We start from the raw sequence: 21,572 nt of genomic DNA, 5'->3' as shown, positions 1-21,572 counted from the left end.
TTCTAGAGAGATGAAGTTTGCACATTTAGCTCTTACTAGCCGCATAATTAATAGTTTCTACTAGGGATGCACCGATACCACTTTTTCAAGACCGAGTACAAGTACCGATAGTTTTGCTCAAGTACTCGCAGATACCAATTACCGATACTTTTTCTTAAAGGGACAGGTCACATTTTTTCTAAAGCAATACAAACTAATGCTTTAAGGTCACTTTCTTAATATTATGATTCATGAGATGACGAGGGAGCATGACGCCGGCTTCCCGGCCAATCAGAATGCCGGGCGCTGCGTCATTGCACGCTACCCGGCTTCCTGATTGGCCGGGAAGTCGGCTCCATGCTCTCTCATCACAAGTGACGACAGAGCATGGAGCCGTTTCCTGGCCAATCAGGAAACCGGGCAGCGTGTAATGATGCGCTGCCCGGCTTCTTGATACAGGAAGTACTCGTGCTAGGTATCGGAGCATTTGGGCGAGTACGAGTACTCACCCAAATACTCGGTATCGGCACCGATATTAGTATCGGTGCATCCCTAGTTTCTACAGATATTTTAAAACATTTTCTTGTTTGTTAATTAGCTCTTCCTAAACATTTTTGTTTAAAACGGAACTCCAGGCACATATAAAAGACACAAATGGTTGCAGTTCTGTGTTCATTAAGGGAGGGAGAAGCAGCACAAGAAGCCGATCAGCTGTGCTGCAGTGCTTATATGTTAACAAGGGATGGGCTGATGGGAAGAGAATGCAGAGTGACAGAGATGATCCTATCAGTCTGCTGCTCCTCCTTTCACTGTTTGCACTGCTAAGAGGATGTAGGTGAACTCAGACTTTTCCAGGATTCACTCAGGAAAACAAGTAAAAGTTTATAGGTTTACAGAGTATCGTTACACACTGAACAAGGAACAAAACGCAAAGCACCCTACCTCTAAATAATCCTTCATTGCAGTGTCCAGCATCACCAGGTCAGTGAGAAAAGTGCCCAGATAAGGTATGGTGCCCTGCATAACTCCCTGCAAACAGAAGGAGATGTATGAACATTAGCGGGCACTAGAGGGTGCACCTAGAAAAAGTCATCCCATTCTGCAGAGGAGTTACCTACCATTTCTCTCTGCTGCTGTTGCCTCTTCTGCGCTCTTTTAGGATTAATATCCAGGGTTGCAAATTTAGAAGTGCCCTCCTGCAAAATGAACAGAAAGAATGGAAAGTTAATTGCAGAGTTCTATATGTACATGTCTAAAAGAGAAACAAAAACCAAGAGCCATACACAAAATACAGGCAAACATGCTTACTGGGGAATACTTGGCTGGTAACCCGCCAAAAGCCACGGACTGCCTAGGGCTGGAGAACAACACACAAGCCTCCCATCGAACAGACCTCTGAATGAATGCCAGCCCCCTCAGAACAATGTAAACTATGCGTGAGCAATTGTTTCACGGCGATATGTCGCTCGGCGATAATATGAGGAATTCACGTGAAAGGCCAATCCCAGGTTTGCGACCAGGCCAAGAATAGAATAACATTTATGTCACTGCCCTAGCTGCATAACAGAGATTAAAATGTGTTTTACAAGTGCCGGGCAGCTGCCTCTGAGGTGGACAGACGTGGGAGCAAAGTATTCTGGGAATGCGAGGCGAAAAGCCTAGCTGGTGAATAGCTAGGTGCCCACTCAGGAGTCTGGAATCTTTTGTGCACGACACATTTATCTTCATTCTACACAAACATCAGCAGCCATTTCTAAAGAGGATTTTTAATGAGACACTTTTCTCTGAAGACAGAGGGGGTAATTCATCAAAACTGGAGCAGACAAAATCTGGAGCAGCTGTGCATGGCAACCAATCAGCTTCTCTCTTCAGTTGGTTCAGTTAAGATTTGAAAATGAAAGAGTGAAGCCGATTGGTTGGCATGCACAGCTGCTCCAGATTTTGTCTGCTTAAGTTTTGATAAATTCCCTTTGCCACAATCCTATGCTGCTCCATTTTGTGTTAGAGCAGAAACTCAAACCCAATGTAAGCAATGCGTTACAAAGGGTTGACGACTTCCTCCTCTTCATGTAAGTGTTCATACTGCACCCTGGAAGAGTTCTCATGCTCCTTCATACCTGGAAGCATCAGGTATTTTGCAGTTCCGACAGAGAAGCAAGGGAACTCAGCGAGGTGAGTATTAGTAGGTCAGAGCAGGCCTATAAGGAACTCTGAATGGGTGAAGGGACATTCTTCTTCAAGAAAAAGTTCATATTTCACCACAGTCCACTCAAATCTGATATTTATGTTTTTATAACATGCTGGAAGCTCACGTTCATGGCTCTTTGCTTGTGTCTAAGCTGCTCAGTACAATTCCTTAAACAACTGAATGGCAAATCAAAGCAACTCCGATGCAAGTTAAAGGTCATTGAAAACATAGCCCAAAGTTATGGTAGTCATATCTCACAGCTGGAGATCTCCGGAGATACAGAAAACAGCAGGACATTTAGCTCTCCAAATGCCACCTAAAATTGTAATATCTATTTTTGGTCAGCTGGTCTTTAAAAAAAAAAAAAAGAAGGAAAAAAAATGCAGACATTGCTCACTACCCCTGTATGCACTTCTCTCTTTCTTTGACTACCGTATGTTTCTCCAGCACTGAGGGTTCCAAATTACAGGTTATAGCAGCCTTTTTCGACCAGGATCCCATGGAACCCCAGGGCTCCTTCAGAGGCTACTAGGGGTTCCTTGAGTAGTCAGCATTGGCGCACAGATCTCCCACATATTGGTGCCTGCCTAGTACCAGCACTAACGTGATTTGGCAGAGCCAATGGCGTGGTACCATTGGAGCATCTTATCTTTTCTCGCAGGTGATTAACAGTAACAGCAATTACAAATATCCCAGTGACCGCAATATATAAAGGAATTCTTCCTACGGATCCCAATGTTAGGGAGCCCTTCTCCCCATCAATGTAAGGGGGCCCTTCTCCCACCGATCACACTAAGGTACCAGAAGCTCTAGGTCCCTTGAGACCTGAAAATGACTTCAAGGGTTCTTCTTGACTTAAAAGTTTGGAAAGGCTGGGATGGGGGATAGGGTGATTCTAGCATACATTTTCTTTTTAAAGGAACACTTTGAAGTCCTATGTGATCCGCCATGGCAACCATTTAAAGGAGGAACAAGGACAGAGCAAAGTGAAGAATCATGAAAGAAATGTAATTACAAAATAACTAAGAAAAAGCTGAATGTACTGTGAACATATCAGACATGGAACAGATAATAGAAGTACACTTTCAGGCTGCCTGTTGCTTTTGATGAGGTATGAAAACGTGGGCTAAAAAGGAATGAAGCTGGCCAATAATCTGCTCCTGGCTCTGTCTGGACAGGAGAGATAAGGAGAGGGATTCCCTTATACTCCTACACACATCAGCACGCCCAGTCTGACACACTGAACCTGCACTTGGCCTGGTGTGAGCAAGAGGGTGTGTACCAGGGGTTCCCCTTTCCGATAAGAAGGATGACATAAGAAAGCAGCAAGCTTCTATGTGTGGCACGTACACACCAGCCCTATCAGAGGTACCCTGCTTACGCTCAGAAAATTGGTGGGGGAGGGCTGGCAGGAAAAAATAAACCTAACAGGAAGAAGAAGAGCTAAAAAGGAGATAATGCACATAAGGGAGAAGAGAAAAACAAGTATACTGCATGTCTCAATTGTGGCCATTTAAAAACCCTGCTGATAATGACATGTGGTCAACAGCTATGTGCAATGCGGTGCATCATCAGATAACGTCCATTGCCCCACAGCAAGAGTTCTTTATTTCAAAGACTTTAAAAAGGGAAACTATTATGTACTAAAAATGTATGCATGGGCAAAAAAACCAAAAGAAAACATTCAGCACATCTCTCCAATACACGCACATCTCTCCAATACACGCACATTTGCCCATATGTTATCTCTTTAAAAATGTAAATACCGAATAATTAATGCTTGCTGACCATGCCAGAAATGCAGTGAGCTCCTATTTTCCTGCGTATGCTGCCCCAGGTGCACTGTCCCAAGTAGTGTTATCAGCCATGCCCAGTTCTTCCCTGTGAACTACTGAACACCTCCCCTCTGCATGTTTCAAATCGTGCTTTATTAACACTCACCTTAATCAACAGCTCGCGGCTTAAAGAGTGGTTGTTCTCATCCGAAAAGATTTCAGAAAGTTCCATAAATATCCGAAAGCTCTCTCTGAAGGAAGAGGAAAAAAATGACTGTTGGTGGGAAGGTTTGGAAGGGCAGTTCAAATTCAGGACAGTAAAAGCAATGTAGTAAATGGACTTCTACTTTATGAAATGGCTTCAGGCTTAGTCAGTTAAGCAAAAAGCAAGGCAGAACTTGCAGTAAACTACAGCAACCAATCAAAATTATTTTTCACTAGTCTACCTACAGTAAAAAGTAACATCTAATTGATCCTTATGCATTGAGCTAGCAGGCAACTAGAAATATCACTTTTGAGTGGACTGCTCCTTAAAAATTAATACGTAAAAACAAATTAAATATTGCCAGGTCCATGAGAGATGAACCTGAATTGTTACTATTCTTTACACACATTGCATTGCTTTTTAGATAAATGATCTGATGCAACCACAGCCACGGTGATCCATCCTCACCTAGAAACTTCATCCCAGGTCTTCTTCAGCCTGTGAATGGCGTTACACTGCAGAGCCGACAAGATGGCGCGCAGAGAGGAGAAATTCTTTAAAATACGACATTCCTACAGACAAAGAGAATTGTATTTAGAAGGCTATTTAAAGACTCATATTGATAACTAGAGAATAGTTATGTTTGAGAGCTAAGCAGGCATGTGTCACACGTACCCTGGCCACGTCTATCCATCGCTCTATAATTTTGGCTCTTTGCTGGGGCTTTAGCGACCGGTCGCTCAGGCACGTGGATATGACGCAGTTGGTGACGCTATTGAACTGGGAGACGGTGGCACGGATGGTTGGCGCCAGATGTTCCTTGCCTTTCTTATCTCTTTGGGACCAAATGCAACCCAGGCAGTGGTAAGGCACCACCTTCTTGAAGAGATTCTAAGATACAGATAAGTAAGGTTGTGAGAATAGAGCCAAATCATTAAAATGTAAAAGGGGGAGAGAAATTGAAGAAATCAGAAGTGGAGGTTTAGTTGAGAGGACATGAATTGCCTTTAATTGTATCCAGTAGAGGTGTATTATTATACTAGATATTAAATATTGTGATTGATAGCAGGCACTGAGGCAATCTGTGGCTCCTTTTTTCTATGACTATATTGATTTATTGATACAGCCAGATTCAAAAAGATGTCCTGACATTAATATAACTAGACTAAATATGGCTACAACTCCCCCAAATCAATGACCAAGGATGGAACTTTTTCTATTAACCACTATGGACACTTCAAAAGGCATGCACAGGTGCAGTGAAAGTAACTATAAAATGAATATCATACTTTGCTGCCCTGCACTGCCATATTCATCAGAAAGCATTAGGAGATAAAAGAATGCATTTTGTACAGGACTTACAGCATCCATGACGGTAAACTGTTCAGCCACCATATCCTGCCGGAAAAACAGGAAGTCTGGCTTCGGCTCTAAGAGGGAGCTCTCGTCCAAGAGACGGAAAGTGCAACTTGAGTGGTCCAAAACTGTAAGATGAGATGGGAAAATGATGTAAAGTGTGCAGGCTTATGTAATACAAAAATGGAAATATAGTATAGCAAGCATTTGAAAACGGGAAGGTCACAACAATAACTCGCAGTTTAGCACTTGCGAATTAGAATGCTTTACTATTATTGCAGGTATTTATATATCGCACAAACAATCTACACCATGCTTTACATAATGCGTATTCACATCAGTCGCTGCCCTAAAGGAGCTTACAATCTAAGGCCCCTGTCTTACATGCATACACACACATACAAGGGACAATTTAGACAGGAGCCAATTAACCTACCAGTATGTCTTTGGAGTGTGGGTGGAAACCAGAGTACCCGGAGAAAACACACACACACACACACACCATGTAAACTCCATGCAGATAAGTTTCCTGGCTGGGATTCAAACCAAGGACCACTGGGCCAACATGCTATTGTACAAGTCTGAATTTGTCAATACCCATTCATGCGATACATCTTTTACAACACCCTGCAGGCTATGTATTCTAGAGCAGAAGTTACAGATAGTCTTAAAATTTTGCCTGAAGTTAGCAGCGAATCAAGCAGGCCCGCACACCACTCACCATCCTGATCCACCTCGCTAATTTCCTGCCGCTGGAACTGGGTCAAAAGATTGCGTGCTCTGCGCTCCATGTCCGAGCCAGGGATATTGTGCCGCACATAAGCGATAATAATTGCCTTTAATTGTATCCAGTAGAGGTGTATTATTATACTAGATATTAAATATTGTGATTGATAGCAGGCACTGAGGCAATCTGTGGCTCCTTTTTTCTATGACTATATTGATTTATTGATACAGCCAGATTCAAAAAGATGTCCTGACATTAATATAACTAGACTAAATATGGCTACAACTCCCCCAAATCAATGACCAAGGATGGAACTTTTTCTATTAACCACTATGGACACTTCAAAAGGCATGCACAGGTGCAGTGAAAGTAACTATAAAATGAATATCATACTTTGCTGCCCTGCACTGCCATATTCATCAGAAAGCATTAGGAGATAAAAGAATGCATTTTGTACAGGACTTACAGCATCCATGACGGTAAACTGTTCAGCCACCATATCCTGCCGGAAAAACAGGAAGTCTGGCTTCGGCTCTAAGAGGGAGCTCTCGTCCAAGAGACGGAAAGTGCAACTTGAGTGGTCCAAAACTGTAAGATGAGATGGGAAAATGATGTAAAGTGTGCAGGCTTATGTAATACAAAAATGGAAATATAGTATAGCAAGCATTTGAAAACGGGAAGGTCACAACAATAACTCGCAGTTTAGCACTTGCGAATTAGAATGCTTTACTATTATTGCAGGTATTTATATATCGCACAAACAATCTACACCATGCTTTACATAATGCGTATTCACATCAGTCGCTGCCCTAAAGGAGCTTACAATCTAAGGCCCCTGTCTTACATGCATACACACACATACAAGGGACAATTTAGACAGGAGCCAATTAACCTACCAGTATGTCTTTGGAGTGTGGGTGGAAACCAGAGTACCCAGAGAAAACACACACACACACACCATGTAAACTCCATGCAGATAAGTTTCCTGGCTGGGATTCAAACCAAGGACCACTGGGCCAACATGCTATTGTACAAGTCTGAATTTGTCAATACCCATTCATGCGATACATCTTTTACAACACCCTGCAGGCTATGTATTCTAGAGCAGAAGTTACAGATAGTCTTAAAATTTTGCCTGAAGTTAGCAGCGAATCAAGCAGGCCCGCACACCACTCACCATCCTGATCCACCTCGCTAATTTCCTGCCGCTGGAACTGGGTCAAAAGATTGCGTGCTCTGCGCTCCATGTCCGAGCCAGGGATATTGTGCCGCACATAAGCGATAAGCTGCTTTAAACAGACATAATCAGGCGCCTGGCGAAAATCCTCTGAATACTGATCCAGCCATGCTCCTAAGATGGAGGAGATGGTGCTGTTGGAGAAATTGAAAACATGGATTTGGTTTTAGGCAACGATAAATCAATAATCTGTATTCTTAGGATAGCAGGCACTGAGGCATGAGGATGAACCTGGATTTTCTTTTTGTGTATAATATACTTAATGTAGACCCTTCAGTAAAATACACTTGCTCTTATGTAGCCTAGCCTAGGCCAACATCACATGTACTCTGGCTTCATAGAGGAAATATGGGTGTTGAATGCCATTAGAGACAACCGGGGGGGTCTATCCTCAATCAGAAAGACACAGTCTGGTAAACTTTTAGTGAAATATGAGAAATATCCAGGCACAAGCAATGTGCCGCACTACTAAAAAGAAAGCAAAAATGGCTGTCCCCAGATGCATACATATTTACACATTACTCAAGGTTTTTAAAATGTAAGAACAGACCTTCCCCTTCCAGGTCCACTTTAGCTTCACGCAATCTTCCCATCGCAATAAAAATACAGCTTTATCGTTTTTTTTAGCCAGTTCCACCCCTGCCGCTATTTTTACCTATTTGAGAATGAGGTGTCCCTAAATCCGGCCTCCTGGGATATGCAGATCACATATCCCAGGAGGCTGCAGGAGAGATGGGACTCAAAAGCAGCCAGGGGCTGCTGCAGAACCTGGAAAACACAGCTGGCTCCAGAAGATGATGGTGATGCGGGACCCGTCCTCTGGTTGCAGATCGGTGGATTACAGCAGGACAATGTTGGATTTGTGGGTTATGTTATTTCAGTGTTTGCTGGTGAGCACCCAGAAAGCAGGTAAGAGAAATTTTTTGGGGAAAAAAGCTGGATTGGGAGTGGGGGAGGGGAGCGGGGGGGGGGGATGATGAAGGTTTTTTTTAATGCTCAATAAGATTACTAACATTTAGCTGATCTGAAGAAAAAAATGAAACCTGCCAATACACTTTATGTACTGTACAATTCTAGGATCCTAAAAAAATGAAAGTGTACTTATCTTGTCAATAAAAGCCATATGTGCAATATAGGGTGTAATATTTGCTGCACTGAGATAGATTAAACTCAAGGGCTCATCTCAGGAGGGCAGCCGCGCCAATGTAAGAATGTGTAGAAACGATATTTCTTTTAATCTGCAGTTTCCAGCCTTAGGAAGCCAGACTTTAAGCCGTTTAAGACGGGGCTTTCCGAGGCAATGTCTGGATCATGCTCCCACCAGCCCTCTGCCTTTTGATCTCAGAGAAAAAAAATAAAAGGCTGTAAAAGACCAGCTACCGGAGCAAAAAACTGCTGAGGAAGCAAAGGTTTTGGTTTCCTTTTGGACAGTATGAAACATTTCTCTGTTAAATCTACTTCAACTACTTGTAGTTGAACGCTTAATTCCAATCACGCAACACATAACGTTTTAGGATCTGCCAAGGGAAATATAAAAGGAGAGATGGCAGAAAAAGATGAATGGTCCATCGAGTCTGCCCCTTTTTATTTTTTGGGCTTAGTTTGGTTTGTTTTTTGTCCGAGTATAGATCTATATTTTTGGCCATAATTGTTAAGGGAAGGGCAAAGTGCAGTAAATCAACAACAATCACATTTAACTTTTCACTACTTTATAATAATCAAAATGAAATAGGTCTGCCGATATGCTGCTGTGGCTTACTGCACTTAGAACATTGCTTACTGTAATATTACATAAAAGGTTGCACATCTTTGCCTGTATAAATTCCCATCTTTATGTAAAGATTTTTCAATTACAAGCATACGAGCACAATGCATTAACTGATGATTTACAGAACAGTTTATGGAAGAAGGGTAATAAAGTGCTATCAACCGTGTCTATCCATAAATCTAAATAATCAGATGTACTGAAAGCATCAAATTAACTGTCAGACATAAGGAACTGACCTCTCGGGTAAATACAGTAACTTATAAAATGATGTCACAGAGGTTCATTTCATTTAACCCAAAAATAAAAGGGATTAAGAGGGAAGAATACATGTAGGTGCTTAAAAAGGGGGAAAGTGAGCTGGGCCACACTCAAACATGGGTCTCAAGAAGATGGCATCTCACTTTCACTTCACAAGCCCCAACTGTGTATTCTGCAAACAGAAATCCACTATTAATACCAGCCGGTCCATACACTGCTCAGTGCTGGCTCCCCACTGACAGACTATATATCGTATATAAATTGAATACATTTTACACAAATTCCGTGTGAATCCAAGGCCCATTTACAAAGGTGTGTTTAAAAGTCCATGCCTTTTTCGTGTGTTTTGAGCACAGGAGGACAAACCAAGATTGATGCAACTTACTTTTTTAGCTCAAGCCGGTCATCCACAGTGTTATGGGAATGTTCACCATTAAGTTGAGGATGGAGGCGCCCAAACCTTGAAAACAATATTGAAACTCAGTTCGGCATTTTACATTTCTGCCCGATGACTGTCCTAAATACACACTACTCCTTTAAGAAGCTCTTTAGGAGCAGAACCTGTTGTACTGGATTAGTCTGAGCTGAATTTCACACCATCACTGAACTTTGTCACATTCCTGCCATGTGTTTAAATAATCCAAAGATTTACTTGATGGCTCATCAGCAATACAATTATAGATCTGCGTTAATAACATGATCTGTGATCAGTTAATGAAAAGTTATGCAATTATTATCCAACACCACAGGCTCATTTGCTGTCAGCACATTTTGTTTCATAGTTTCAGAAGAAACTCAGTTAAGTGTAATAGGAGGCATGCATAAATGTAAATCGAGGGAATATTTTCTATAATAATTTTTTGCATATATCAGGATCCTTAACCCCAATTTGGCACCCCAGTCTTTAGTAGGTCGAGAGGTTCTGTATCTGCAACAAATGGATCACGCCGTGTGAAAATTGTTGAACAATGTTCTGAAACAGTGACAGAATGCAGTCATTGTCCAGACAGATTTTCCACTCGCTTAGCTTTTTCCCCATATACATGGCACATACTAAACTATGCTCAAATGGATGAGACGTGGACTAGCCAAACCAACTTAAACTTGTATGACCACATCTGTCAGAGTTAAAGTTTTGTGTACAGGCCACACCGCAATGCTGAGCAGAAGACAGCACATTACCTCTCATTCAAAGATCGTATTGGTCAGTATATGACAATATCTACCACAAATCTTGTCCAATATCCAAGCAGAAAACATCTGGCCAAGGGTGTCATCTGCCTTCCAAATACAACTTAATAGATTATATTCATGACCTAATTTACTTTAAAGCTGGACCCTTCACACTGGCCTGAACTCAACGCCTGGTCAACCAAATCCAAGTTGATCCACCCCAACCAACCTACACTTCAAGCTTGACCTTCCATAATTTAAAAATGGAATCCGTCCATCAATCTATTTCACTCACTTGTTTAGTAACAAGTCCAACAGTTGCTTGGTGGTCGCGAAAGCCCGGTATGTGCACAGGAAAATAGTGACATAAGTGGAGTCATTGCCTTTGAACGCAGAGACCAGGTATTCCACCAGCTTCTCCAGAGTCCCAGCTTTGATGGTCCGAACTTTGCATGTCTCGTACAGACTCAGCCCCGACTCATTCTCAAACTGAATTGGAAGAGAAAGAGAGAAAAAAAGAAAACACATTATGTCAATCAGTTCCATAATTTACTATCAGAGATGGCTTGCCTTAGGAATTAGCAAGGACTTGTTTACCAGCTGGTAAAAAAGCAAGATGTTGGGTTCATTCTCAAACTGAATTGGAAGAGAAAGAGAGAAAAAAAGAAAACACATTATGTCAATCAGTTCCATAATTTACTATCAGAGATGGCTTGCCTTAGGAATTAGCAAGGACTTGTTAGTGCTACCAGCTGGTAAAAAAGCAAGATGTTGGACAGCAAGCATCAGACATTAACAAGCAGCCCAGGTTAAATTAGCATGAAGAAGGGGTTTTGTGCAATACGTCAGTCAATGACTGTGTGAAAGTTATTGTATTCATAACACACTTTTAAACAAGAAACTACAAAAGAGGAAAAAAGCTAACTGCTGCGGGTGATTACCATAGTCTAAGGCAGTGTTTACTGAACACTTATTTGGAGGGGTACAAATATCTCAACCCTTGCCATCACTTGAAGCCAACTGTAAATAATCCTAGTTTCAATTAAAGCCTTTGGGATCTAGAGGTCTTTAAGGTTAGGCTATTGATGTTAGCCCTGCAATCTGTACTACGTTCCTTTCTGATCTCTATGCCATGTATGTTGGCCAAAAAATAGTTAACCCTATAGTTACTCTCTCCCCCAAAAAAAGCCTTTACATAGATCAAACCAAATGTATTTAGTTGCCTTTCATTACTATATCACATTCCTGATAGATTGAGTTGTCCTCTAAAGGTACAATGTAGGCTTAACTGATCTTTTAGTGTTACCTTTCAGTGGCATACAATTCGATTTATTTCACAAATGTGGCATACTAAAACTGCACTAAAACCAGCCAGTTCTTTGAGATAAAAACAATAATGGAACCTCAAGTACATTCTTGTAAGGTTTTAGCACCTACACGATCTATGGAATGCTGTTGGTAGCATGCTTTTACTGCTGTCATTGTTAGTCAATACCATTACCTGCTGACACACTACACAAAACCTCCACATGAGTTTCAGGAAACAAATGACACTTTCATGTTTAAAACATACAGATATGTATGATGTAGATGTTTATATAAAAAGGTAAAGCATTATACTTTTATATTCAGGTCGAGTCTTCTGCCAGCTTTTTGAGCTATATATGGCATGGAAATCTCTTCCCCAAGATCTCAAGACCATTCCCCACTGTGTCCATGACATACCATGTTTGGGTTTGAGTTAAGCAGAGGTGCCACTGTCTCCAGGTGGATTCTCTATTGGTATACAGTATATGGAGGTTAAATGCCCAGTCAACAGCATCCATCCCCCACCGTTTATTTATAACAGCCCATAATTACAAAATATTCTACATTGATGACTGCAATCATCAAGGACTCCTAAGGTCGCATGGACCTTCCGTTATGGAGCTGGAGGAAGCAATCAACGTGTTCCATTAAAAACTACAAGTACCTACAGTACAGGGTAGATAGTGCAGGGGGAAGAACCCTACAATTCAGGTTGGCTTAGGGAGTTGATACTCTGACAGATCTGGCCAATCAATTCCAATTCTCTCCTTTGACAGAGATCATGAGACCAATGCTCTAGCATTTGATCATGTGACGTGACCAGCTCAAGAGGGAGCGTAAAGAAGAATTTTTTTTGCAGAAAAAGTATTTTAATGCTTCTATTTATGCATTTAAAAGGTAGCAGGAAAACAGGGAGATTATTTCAGTATAGCTTTGACTTAATGATTATGATATACAGCTCTACCCGTCATCTGCAAAGCATCCTGGGAGTAGTACTCAAATTAGCGGGACAGCAACAAGTTCCCCATCATGTAGACTATTTTAACTTATGACAGGATATGATAAGCTATGTGCACAGCCTTCCTTCCTGGTGTTAATGTCACAGATGTAACGTGCTGAATGTGTACATTGCACTGAGTTATATCATTCTATTCCTCTGGGATACAATGGAATGTGTATACTGTATATTTCATTTCCCCCAGCATACCTTTTCTCGAGTGTGTTTGATTTTACCCTTCCGTCCCAGAATTCTCGAAACTAAACCACTTCCCCTGAGACTAGTGAAGGTCAGGATCCTCAATGGACTGAGTTACTGTAAGATCTTGGCTGACCTCCACTTGGCCGGCGCATGGGCTGCTCCCGCCCTGTCCCTGACATGGACTCTGTCTGGCTGAGGTAAGACTAATGATACAAGCAGTCTCTTTCAACAAGGGAGTCTATTTTTCATGTTACAGCTGGAGATTATATAGTCTAGAGAACAAAAGGGAGAGTTCCCTCCCTCCTTTAACCCAATAAAGTACTGTTTCTCAACTGTAACAAACTAATGCCATCCCCCCTCCCCCTTTACAATGATCATGCTTACTCCTGTGTATGGGTCAGCTTCTCTCAAGTACTGCATATGTACCTGTATCTATGTACCTATATATATTTCTTTAGGCAGGGCTGGGTCAAATCAGGAGCCAGGTAGCCAATGCTCCTTAGAAATTACAGATGGCACCCAACTTTTGAGGTTTTCTTTAGTTGTTAATAGATCTGGCTCCCAAAACAAATTCTGCTGTGGTGGACATTTTGCAGTCCTAACAAGTCCCACTGTATCCTTAGCGAGTGTTAGCATGCAAGTGAGGACCAGTTCTCTTGATGTGTTAACCAACTAAAATGAAATGGCCCCTTTTCTGAGGTGAATCAACACCCTATTTACACAAAGGTGGTGATGATCACCTTGTTCTGAAATCTGTTCCAGGCATGGAAGTCCAAGGTGAGAGCAGTTATTAGAAGTAGCAGCAGATAACATACAAGCATAGAAAATTAATACACAGATTAAATGATTACAAGGTTCAGTTTAGCAGACACTGCTCATCACGTGCAGACAAAGTCAGGATCAGCCAGGGTGGAGCCATGATTGGATGGGTATAAGGTATGTGCATGAAAGTCTATGGAGAGCAGCCACAAAGGCTGAAGTGTGAAGTGGATTCATACAAGGACTGCAGCAGAACTAAAGAGCTTTAGTTTCTGTATCAAAACTTTTAAATTGTAGTTGTGCCATCAGGATATTTGATTACATAGCCAGAAAGATTAGGTCTTGGGGTATGTTTTTCTATTTGTAGCGAGCATTTTTCCTGCTTAGCTAAACAGGAGCTGTATTGTTTTGTGTCCTTATAAAAAGACAAATGGCTGCCGAGTCAATTTCAACATTAGATTTGGATAATCCAACATGCGGCCATCATTATAGGCTTTATCCAATAAAATAGTGCTAGGAGGGCGTCAAAATGCAGAATACAATAGCAACCAATTAATTGTAATTATTGCTATAGGTTGACGTAAACTGCACCTTCCCATTTGCTCGTTTGCTTGGTTGAACCAAATTATCCAAAGTATGCTTAAATTGTGTGTGAAAGGCATGAGGATCTTTTAATTAATAGACACACAAGGGTAGGCACACACAGGTGTTAGTGAAAACAAAGCTGGCAGATCACAAATACGATGGCTCATTCCTGCTTTCCTCTGTCTGCCCTGACCACATAAAAATTAGGAATCATTTTACGGAACCCAAAGAGGCCCCTCCGCCTCCCGCCATCCCAGTTCAACACTATCCCTGTCTTCCTCACCGTGGTATCCCGGGATCCGGCAAGCCCGCCTTCTGCAGTGCCCATGGGAGACGGTACCCTGCTTACCCCCAGCCATCGCTGCCCCTTGTTGGCGGTGTGGTGGAGCTGCACTTTGCGGAGTGATATGCTGTAGATAACACCGTCATCCAGCTCTTCTCCAATCTCCTGCGCGGAGCTCTGTTGGGAAGAAGAAAAAAGGGGTTAATTATTCTCATTGAACAGTGACATGATAAAATGTGTATGCAGCACAAGGAGGTGGTGGCCATTTTGTTTGCTGCGGCCATGCACAGTAGAATGTCACTATGCACAGAAAAACAGAAAATCATCCTTTCATTAATCTGACTACATGGAAGTTATAAAGCCAGACATCTAATTGGTTGCCCTGGACCTCATCCCTGCACTGTTCATGTAACAGCTACATAGCTTCTTAGTCCCTGCGTCCTGTTCAAAAGCCGCTCTCCATTGGAGCTTCTTTCTCAACGGAAACTTCAGTAATCCTCTCTCGCAATGTAATCGGATCCACGGCCTCCCTGATAATGACACCCACTACAACATGTCCACAGCAGCTGCCAGTCACCAGATGGCCAAGAAATACGCATCAAATAATAAACAAAATGCGATTACCGAATAAACCTGTTAAGGGATTAAATGGCTTTTGTTTTTATTTTTTTTTCACTGCCATTAATACCACAGACTTGAAAAAAAAAAGAAAAATACAGGTTATTTTAAACCCAAGCAAACTGCTAGATTGCGAGCACCTAAGCCAAGACCTTATGTACAACTACACTAAAAAAACACTGTTTGAATAGTACTCATTGCTACATAGTTATAACTCTGAAAGACAATATTACCTTTTAACAGACATTCCACTCTTCACAAAGTAAACATACCATTCAGGCATTTTCTGAATTGCCTCTTGTCACTTCCCAAGTACCCCCTTCAAAGCTAAACACTGTGCCAGGTGCTCTGACACTCTTACAAAAAGAGAACATGGGTGGCAAATAAGCCAGATAGTGGCAGATACGACAACAAAAATGTCACTGGGGCCCCTGTTCCAGGAAAAGGCTTTTATTATTCAATTGGGTAAAGCAGGCAAGCCATGGAGCTTAGGCAGGCATTTCCTCCTTCCCTTCCATAATTATTCTTAACCCTATGCATCCCTACAAAGCAGGGGAAGATAGATACAATACAAACACAAAGTATGCAAGAGCCACACATCTACCACACCCCCAATTACATGGCCCACGAAGAATGAATATTCATAAAATGATTGGTTAAACAAAGTAGGGTTTTTTTTAACCACTACTTTTTCTTCATGTTGACTTTTGAGGACAATAGATGCAATAATTTAGAGACTGGATGAAAAGGTTAGTACAACATAAGCCAGGGCTGGACAAATCCCAGGAGCCAGCCAATGCTCCTCAAAAATTGCAGCTGGCACCTAACTCTTGAGCTATCCTCATATTATGTCCAACCCTAGTATAAGCCCTTATTCACACCCAAGTGTGAGTGGTTTCAGGCAATTTTAAAGCTTTTGTGCACATGTTTTCATGTGAATACGTTTTTAAGCTTCAAGCGTTTTTTGTTTTGGCCAATGGAAAGCAGTATCATCTCCGACATCATATGTCATCGTTGTCCTTTTACCTGCCTCTTGGGTTTCCTGTTTGGTATTGTGGTGTCTTGTTCTATCAGACACCCCCAATCCGAGAAAACTTCACATCCAATTTCTCCTCAAGCCCTCGCTGCTAGCCATGGTTCTTGTAACTGGGGTCATAGAGGTTCTTGTGGGCCCTCACCAACTGTATGAAGGTTTCCACATCCAACATGGACACTCCTGAATCCTCCGTTGTGTCCACAGACCTGAGGTTACTACCAGGAGAAGACCTGCTGTAAGGTCTCGTTCACACCTAGGCGTATTGCATATGCGCGTCTGTCGCACGTTTTTTTACCGCAATTCGCGGTAAAAAAGTCGTGCGACCGTCGCGCGTTTCCGAAGGCTACTTGGCTGTATCCCAATGGAAACGTGCAACAAAACGGCCCAAAGTAGTACCTGTACCTTTTCAGGCGTGGGCCGTTTTGTAGCGCGTTAGGGACGGGCGGAAATACGCCAAGGTGGGAACGAGACCATTGACTACAATGGGATTTATATTTTTGAGCGTTTTGTAGAGCGTTCGTCGAGCGTAGAACGCGCTACAAAACGCTCAGGTGTGAACGAGGGCTAAGATGCAAACAAAAGCACTAAAAAAAAAATGTACAAGTGGCAGGACAATGCTCAGGTGTGAATGGAAATCCTCATAATGAGCATTGTCGCACTTTGGGAAACGCTCAACAAATCGATCAGGAAGGAATGAGGGCTAATACATTTGATAATTAGTACCTTTTTTTATTAAAGATCTATACATCAACACAAAAAAAGAGCAACAACTAAAAGAGAAGAAAAGGGGCAGTTGGGAGAACTGAGAAAAGACAACTGAGAGGCGAGCTTCCAAATGATATAATTTGGGTGTCTGGAGTTAAACTTTTCTTCTGCACATCTAGCTACCTACAGTCTAATTTTTTTTTTTGACAGTTAAAAACATCAATGTAGAAATGCAACAGTTATCTCCACAGAAGAGGAAGGTCTGATCTGTAACAGCTGAAGTAAAAGGGTTAAAGTCAAGTTGGTTTTGCTTCCTCATTCTACCCTCCTCACAAGTACTTTATGCACATTCAAGAAAATCCCCAAAACTTCCTCAATCTTGTCCTCAGAAGGAAGGCGGCCTAATAAATATGTAAGTTCTTGGTTTCGCTCCAACCGCAAATTCATTGACACTACTGGTATGGTACAAGTCTGGCACACAGCATCTATAAAGCACCTCTCTGTAAAGATAATTTATTGACCCCTATTAGTAGATCTCTGGGGTGGGGGGCCTGCAATCTCAGCTGGCAAGTACATGTATAGATTACAGAAAGGGAGGCCTGGTTGACTGCGGACCTAAGACCTTGCTGTGAGGAAACCAAGCTAACCACTGTGCTGCCATTTGGATCACGTGTATAGACAAATGCGGTTCTTTGGGTATAATCGGAGATCCTATCAGTCCACACGGCTGGCAGACTCTCTAATACAAATGTCCTCATCTCACAAGTGCTGTTACGCAAAATATATACAAATAATAAGATGTGCTGACATTTCTATGCAAAGCGCAGTGACGACACACGCCGACTGTTTCTTGTGGCTCAAAATGAAACCAACCAAATTTCTGCTACAGCTTTTGTTGCTGCTGCACAGGCTCGGCGTACATTTTATTGGATTGAAAGCATCAGCATGTAGCCCCTGGCATGCCTCTAGACTATTATGTGTGTGAATGAAAAGGGAAAATGTGGTATTATACTTTATAAAAGCTCCAATATATTGCACTGTGCTGCGTATTACATTAAAAAAAAAGAAAAAAAAATAGCAAAAAAACTAATTACATAACACAAAGAATAACTGATTTGAGTTTTATTCTTTGGGTGTCTGGAGGACATAGTTGCTATGACCAACAACAAAAGCCACGTCCACTTATAAAGCACATATAAGCCAATTTGTCTCCATAAGTCTATTGGTTAGACTAATGGTTAACAACTAGGTAACCATAAGTCTATTGGATATCATCCAGTACCCCCATGAACCAATAGACACGTCCACTTATAAAGCCCACATAAGCCGATTTGTCTCCATAAAGTTCACTGGTTAGATTTATGGTTAGCAACTCCATGCACTTTACCTAGGCTTCACATTAAGTTCTTGAATACTTACTGGTCATGACTGATTGAAATAAAAGCTGTTTGTGCCCATAGCAAAACACTGATGAACAAGGGCTTTGTAACCAATGAAACATTAGGCTGGCGACTCATGCATGTTGGTTCTGGAGTTAAACTTTTCTTCTGCACATCTAGCTACCTACAGTCTAATTTTTTTTTTTGACAGTTAAAAACATCAATGTAGAAATGCAACTGTTATCTCCACAGAAGAGGAAGGTCTGATCTGTAACAGCTGAAGTAAAAGGGTTAAAGTCAAGTTGGTTTTGCTTCCTCATTCTACCCTCCTCACAAGTACTTTATGCACATTCAAGAAAATCCCCAAAACTTCCTCAATCTTGTCCTCAGAAGGAAGGCGGCCTAATAAATATGTAAGTTCTTGGTTTCGCTCCAACCGCAAATTCATTGACACTACTGGTATGGTACAAGTCTGGCACACAGCATCTATAAAGCACCTCTCTGTAAAGATAATTTATTGACCCCTATTAGTAGATCTCTGGGGTGGGGGGCCTGCAATCTCAGCTGGCAAGTACATGTATAGATTACAGAAAGGGAGGCCTGGTTGACTGCGGACCTAAGACCTTGCTGTGAGGAAACCAAGCTAACCACTGTGCTGCCATTTGGATCACGTGTATAGACAAATGCGGTTCTTTGGGTATAATCGGAGATCCTATCAGTCCACACTGCTGGCAGACTCTCTAATACAAATGTCCTCATCTCACAAGTGCTGTTACGCAAAATATATACAAATAATAAGATGTGCTGACATTTCTATGCAAAGCGCAGTGACGACACACGCCGACTGTTTCTTGTGGCTCAAAATGAAACCAACCAAATTTCTGCTACAGCTTTTGTTGCTGCTGCACAGGCTCGGCGTACATTTTATTGGATTGAAAGCATCAGCATGTAGCCCCTGGCATGCCTCTAGACTATTATGTGTGTGAATGAAAAGGGAAAATGTGGTATTATACTTTATAAAAGCTCCAATATATTGCACTGTGCTGCGTATTACATTTAAAAAAAAGAAAAAATAGCTAAAAAACTAATTACATAACACAAAGAATAACTGATTTGAGTTTTATTCTTTGGGTGTCTGGAGGACATAGTTGCTATGACCAACAACAAAAGCCACGTCCACTTATAAAGCACATATAAGCCAATTTGTCTCCATAAGTCTATTGGTTAGACTAATGGTTAACAACTAGGTAACCATAAGTCTATTGGATATCATCCAGTACCCCCATGAACCAATAGACACGTCCACTTATAAAGCCCACATAAGCCGATTTGTCTCCATAAAGTTCACTGGTTAGATTTATGGTTAGCAACTCCATGCACTTTACCTAGGCTTCACATTAAGTTCTTGAATACTTACTGGTCATGACTGATTGAAATAAAAGCTGTTTGTGACCATAGCAAAACACTGATGAACAAGGGCTTAGTACCCAATGAAACATTAGGCTGGCGACTCATGCATGTTGGTTTACAAAATTGTGACCATCAACATGACCAAAATACCCTAAAATATAAACTCCTTACAATTTGCAAGCTTGCAAATTTAGATTACGGTCAATTTTAGTGCGTACTGGATGTGGTTTAAATCGGTATTTTTGTAATCTATGGTTCCTCATTTTATTGCTGATATGGTGCTCTTTTTTTAATGTAAATATTCATTTGCCCTGAAAAAATGCTACCATGGTAACTAGGAGGCAGTAAAAGAGGAAATAAAGTGAGCTGTGGTGGGGACCTCAACGTGTAGAAAGTGGACTCAAAAAGCACAGGGAAGCCAAAGAAGGTATCAGGTTATTAGAGGTGAACACAAATTGTAAAAAAATTGATAAACACTGGTTAAAGTGGCCACATCACATGCTTTAAAACAAGTTGGGGTTTGCGCAGTGAACAGCTTGACATCTGCAGGCTGATCGCCTATATGAACCGTGTGAACAGGTATTACACCATTTGTGGCTTTGACAAAAGTAGGGTCCATGCCTTAGCAACAGGATGCAAGCAAATGCAAAGCCACAACATACCTTAATTACCCTGCAAGACACAGCACCAGACCACAATTTCACACTTTTGTGGTTGAGGTGTGTTACACTACAACATTCAGGCTGCTCGTGAAAATTACTCTGTGCATATCAATTAGCATTTATGCTTCACAAAGAAAAATGGAAACCTAAATTTGCATTATTACAGTAATACAGTAAACGAGAAGAAATAGTCAAAGCCATTTTTTCCCCCTACTCCCTGACCTCATTTATTTTCGCTGATTCGATGGACTGTGCTTTCTTTATCTCTGGTCAAACACGCAACATGGCCACCTTGAGCGAGTACGGGAGACAAGATTTTATGTAAAGTAATGATGTATGATAAAATACGTGCTGAATTTTCCATCATAAAAGAATTTGCAACATTTGCACTCGCTTGACAGCGGCATCCAGTGACAACTCTGTGCATTATGTATCTGATCCGAGGCTACACGGCACTTGAATAGTAATCAGACAGCTCGGCAACCAATGTGGAGATGATCACCAGGTGACAGACAACTGCAAGCTGGGAAGTCACCCAGCAGAGGATAAATGTTGTGCTGGAGGAATATACATGAAGGGCCTGACTGGCGAATGCGATCAGAACCATATGCTTGATCTCAGTAGGAATGCAAAAGCTGAAACCCCAAAGAGGCTGCAGACAGGCTGCATTGTTGCCAGCAATGGCCAATAAAGGCAGCTTGGCAATTACACTATAGCTGGTCAACATACACTGCTTGAATTTAAGCCATTCAGCTCACCAGAAAGTGAGAGAAATCACTAGATCCCCCCCCCCCTCCTTATTAGAATAGTGGTTAGAGGTACAGGCTTGCCATTGCTAACGTTCCAGGTTCAATTCCAGGGAAAGTCAAGTTTAAAGTTTTTTGTTTTTTTTCCTTTGCTTTTGAATTGGCATTCTCCTAGCATTCCTACCAGACCTAAAGGGTCTGGTATGAATTGGGGGGG

The 21,572-nt window shown here is 41.6% G+C and overlaps 1 protein-coding gene across 2 annotated transcripts in view; it reads right to left on the bottom strand.

The window, feature by feature from the left end:
• RALGDS (ral guanine nucleotide dissociation stimulator) overlaps positions 1–21,572 on the bottom strand; it is a 61,365-nt gene that overhangs the window by 8,014 nt on the left and 31,779 nt on the right. The window contains exons 2-11 of one of the 2 annotated variants that reach the window (XM_018564230.1): positions 14,800–14,976; positions 10,962–11,155; positions 9,879–9,953; positions 7,408–7,601; positions 6,697–6,818; positions 4,823–5,038; positions 4,616–4,719; positions 4,109–4,193; positions 1,098–1,175; positions 922–1,008 (exon numbers count right to left, since the gene is read on the bottom strand). In XM_018564230.1, the coding sequence (XP_018419732.1) occupies positions 922–1,008; positions 1,098–1,175; positions 4,109–4,193; positions 4,616–4,719; positions 4,823–5,038; positions 6,697–6,818; positions 7,408–7,601; positions 9,879–9,953; positions 10,962–11,155; positions 14,800–14,976 (1,332 nt within the window). The remainder of the gene's footprint in view (positions 1–921; positions 1,009–1,097; positions 1,176–4,108; positions 4,194–4,615; positions 4,720–4,822; positions 5,039–6,696; positions 6,819–7,407; positions 7,602–9,878; positions 9,954–10,961; positions 11,156–14,799; positions 14,977–21,572) is intronic. The other variant, XM_018564231.1, reaches the window with a different exon arrangement.

Source organism: Nanorana parkeri, unplaced genomic scaffold, assembly GCF_000935625.1.
Source record: "Nanorana parkeri isolate BGI_ZX_2015 unplaced genomic scaffold, ASM93562v1 scaffold738, whole genome shotgun sequence".
NCBI lineage: Eukaryota > Metazoa > Chordata > Amphibia > Anura > Dicroglossidae > Nanorana > Nanorana parkeri.
Note: the sequence above shows the minus strand (reverse complement) of the source record. Positions and strands in the feature narration are given on the sequence as shown.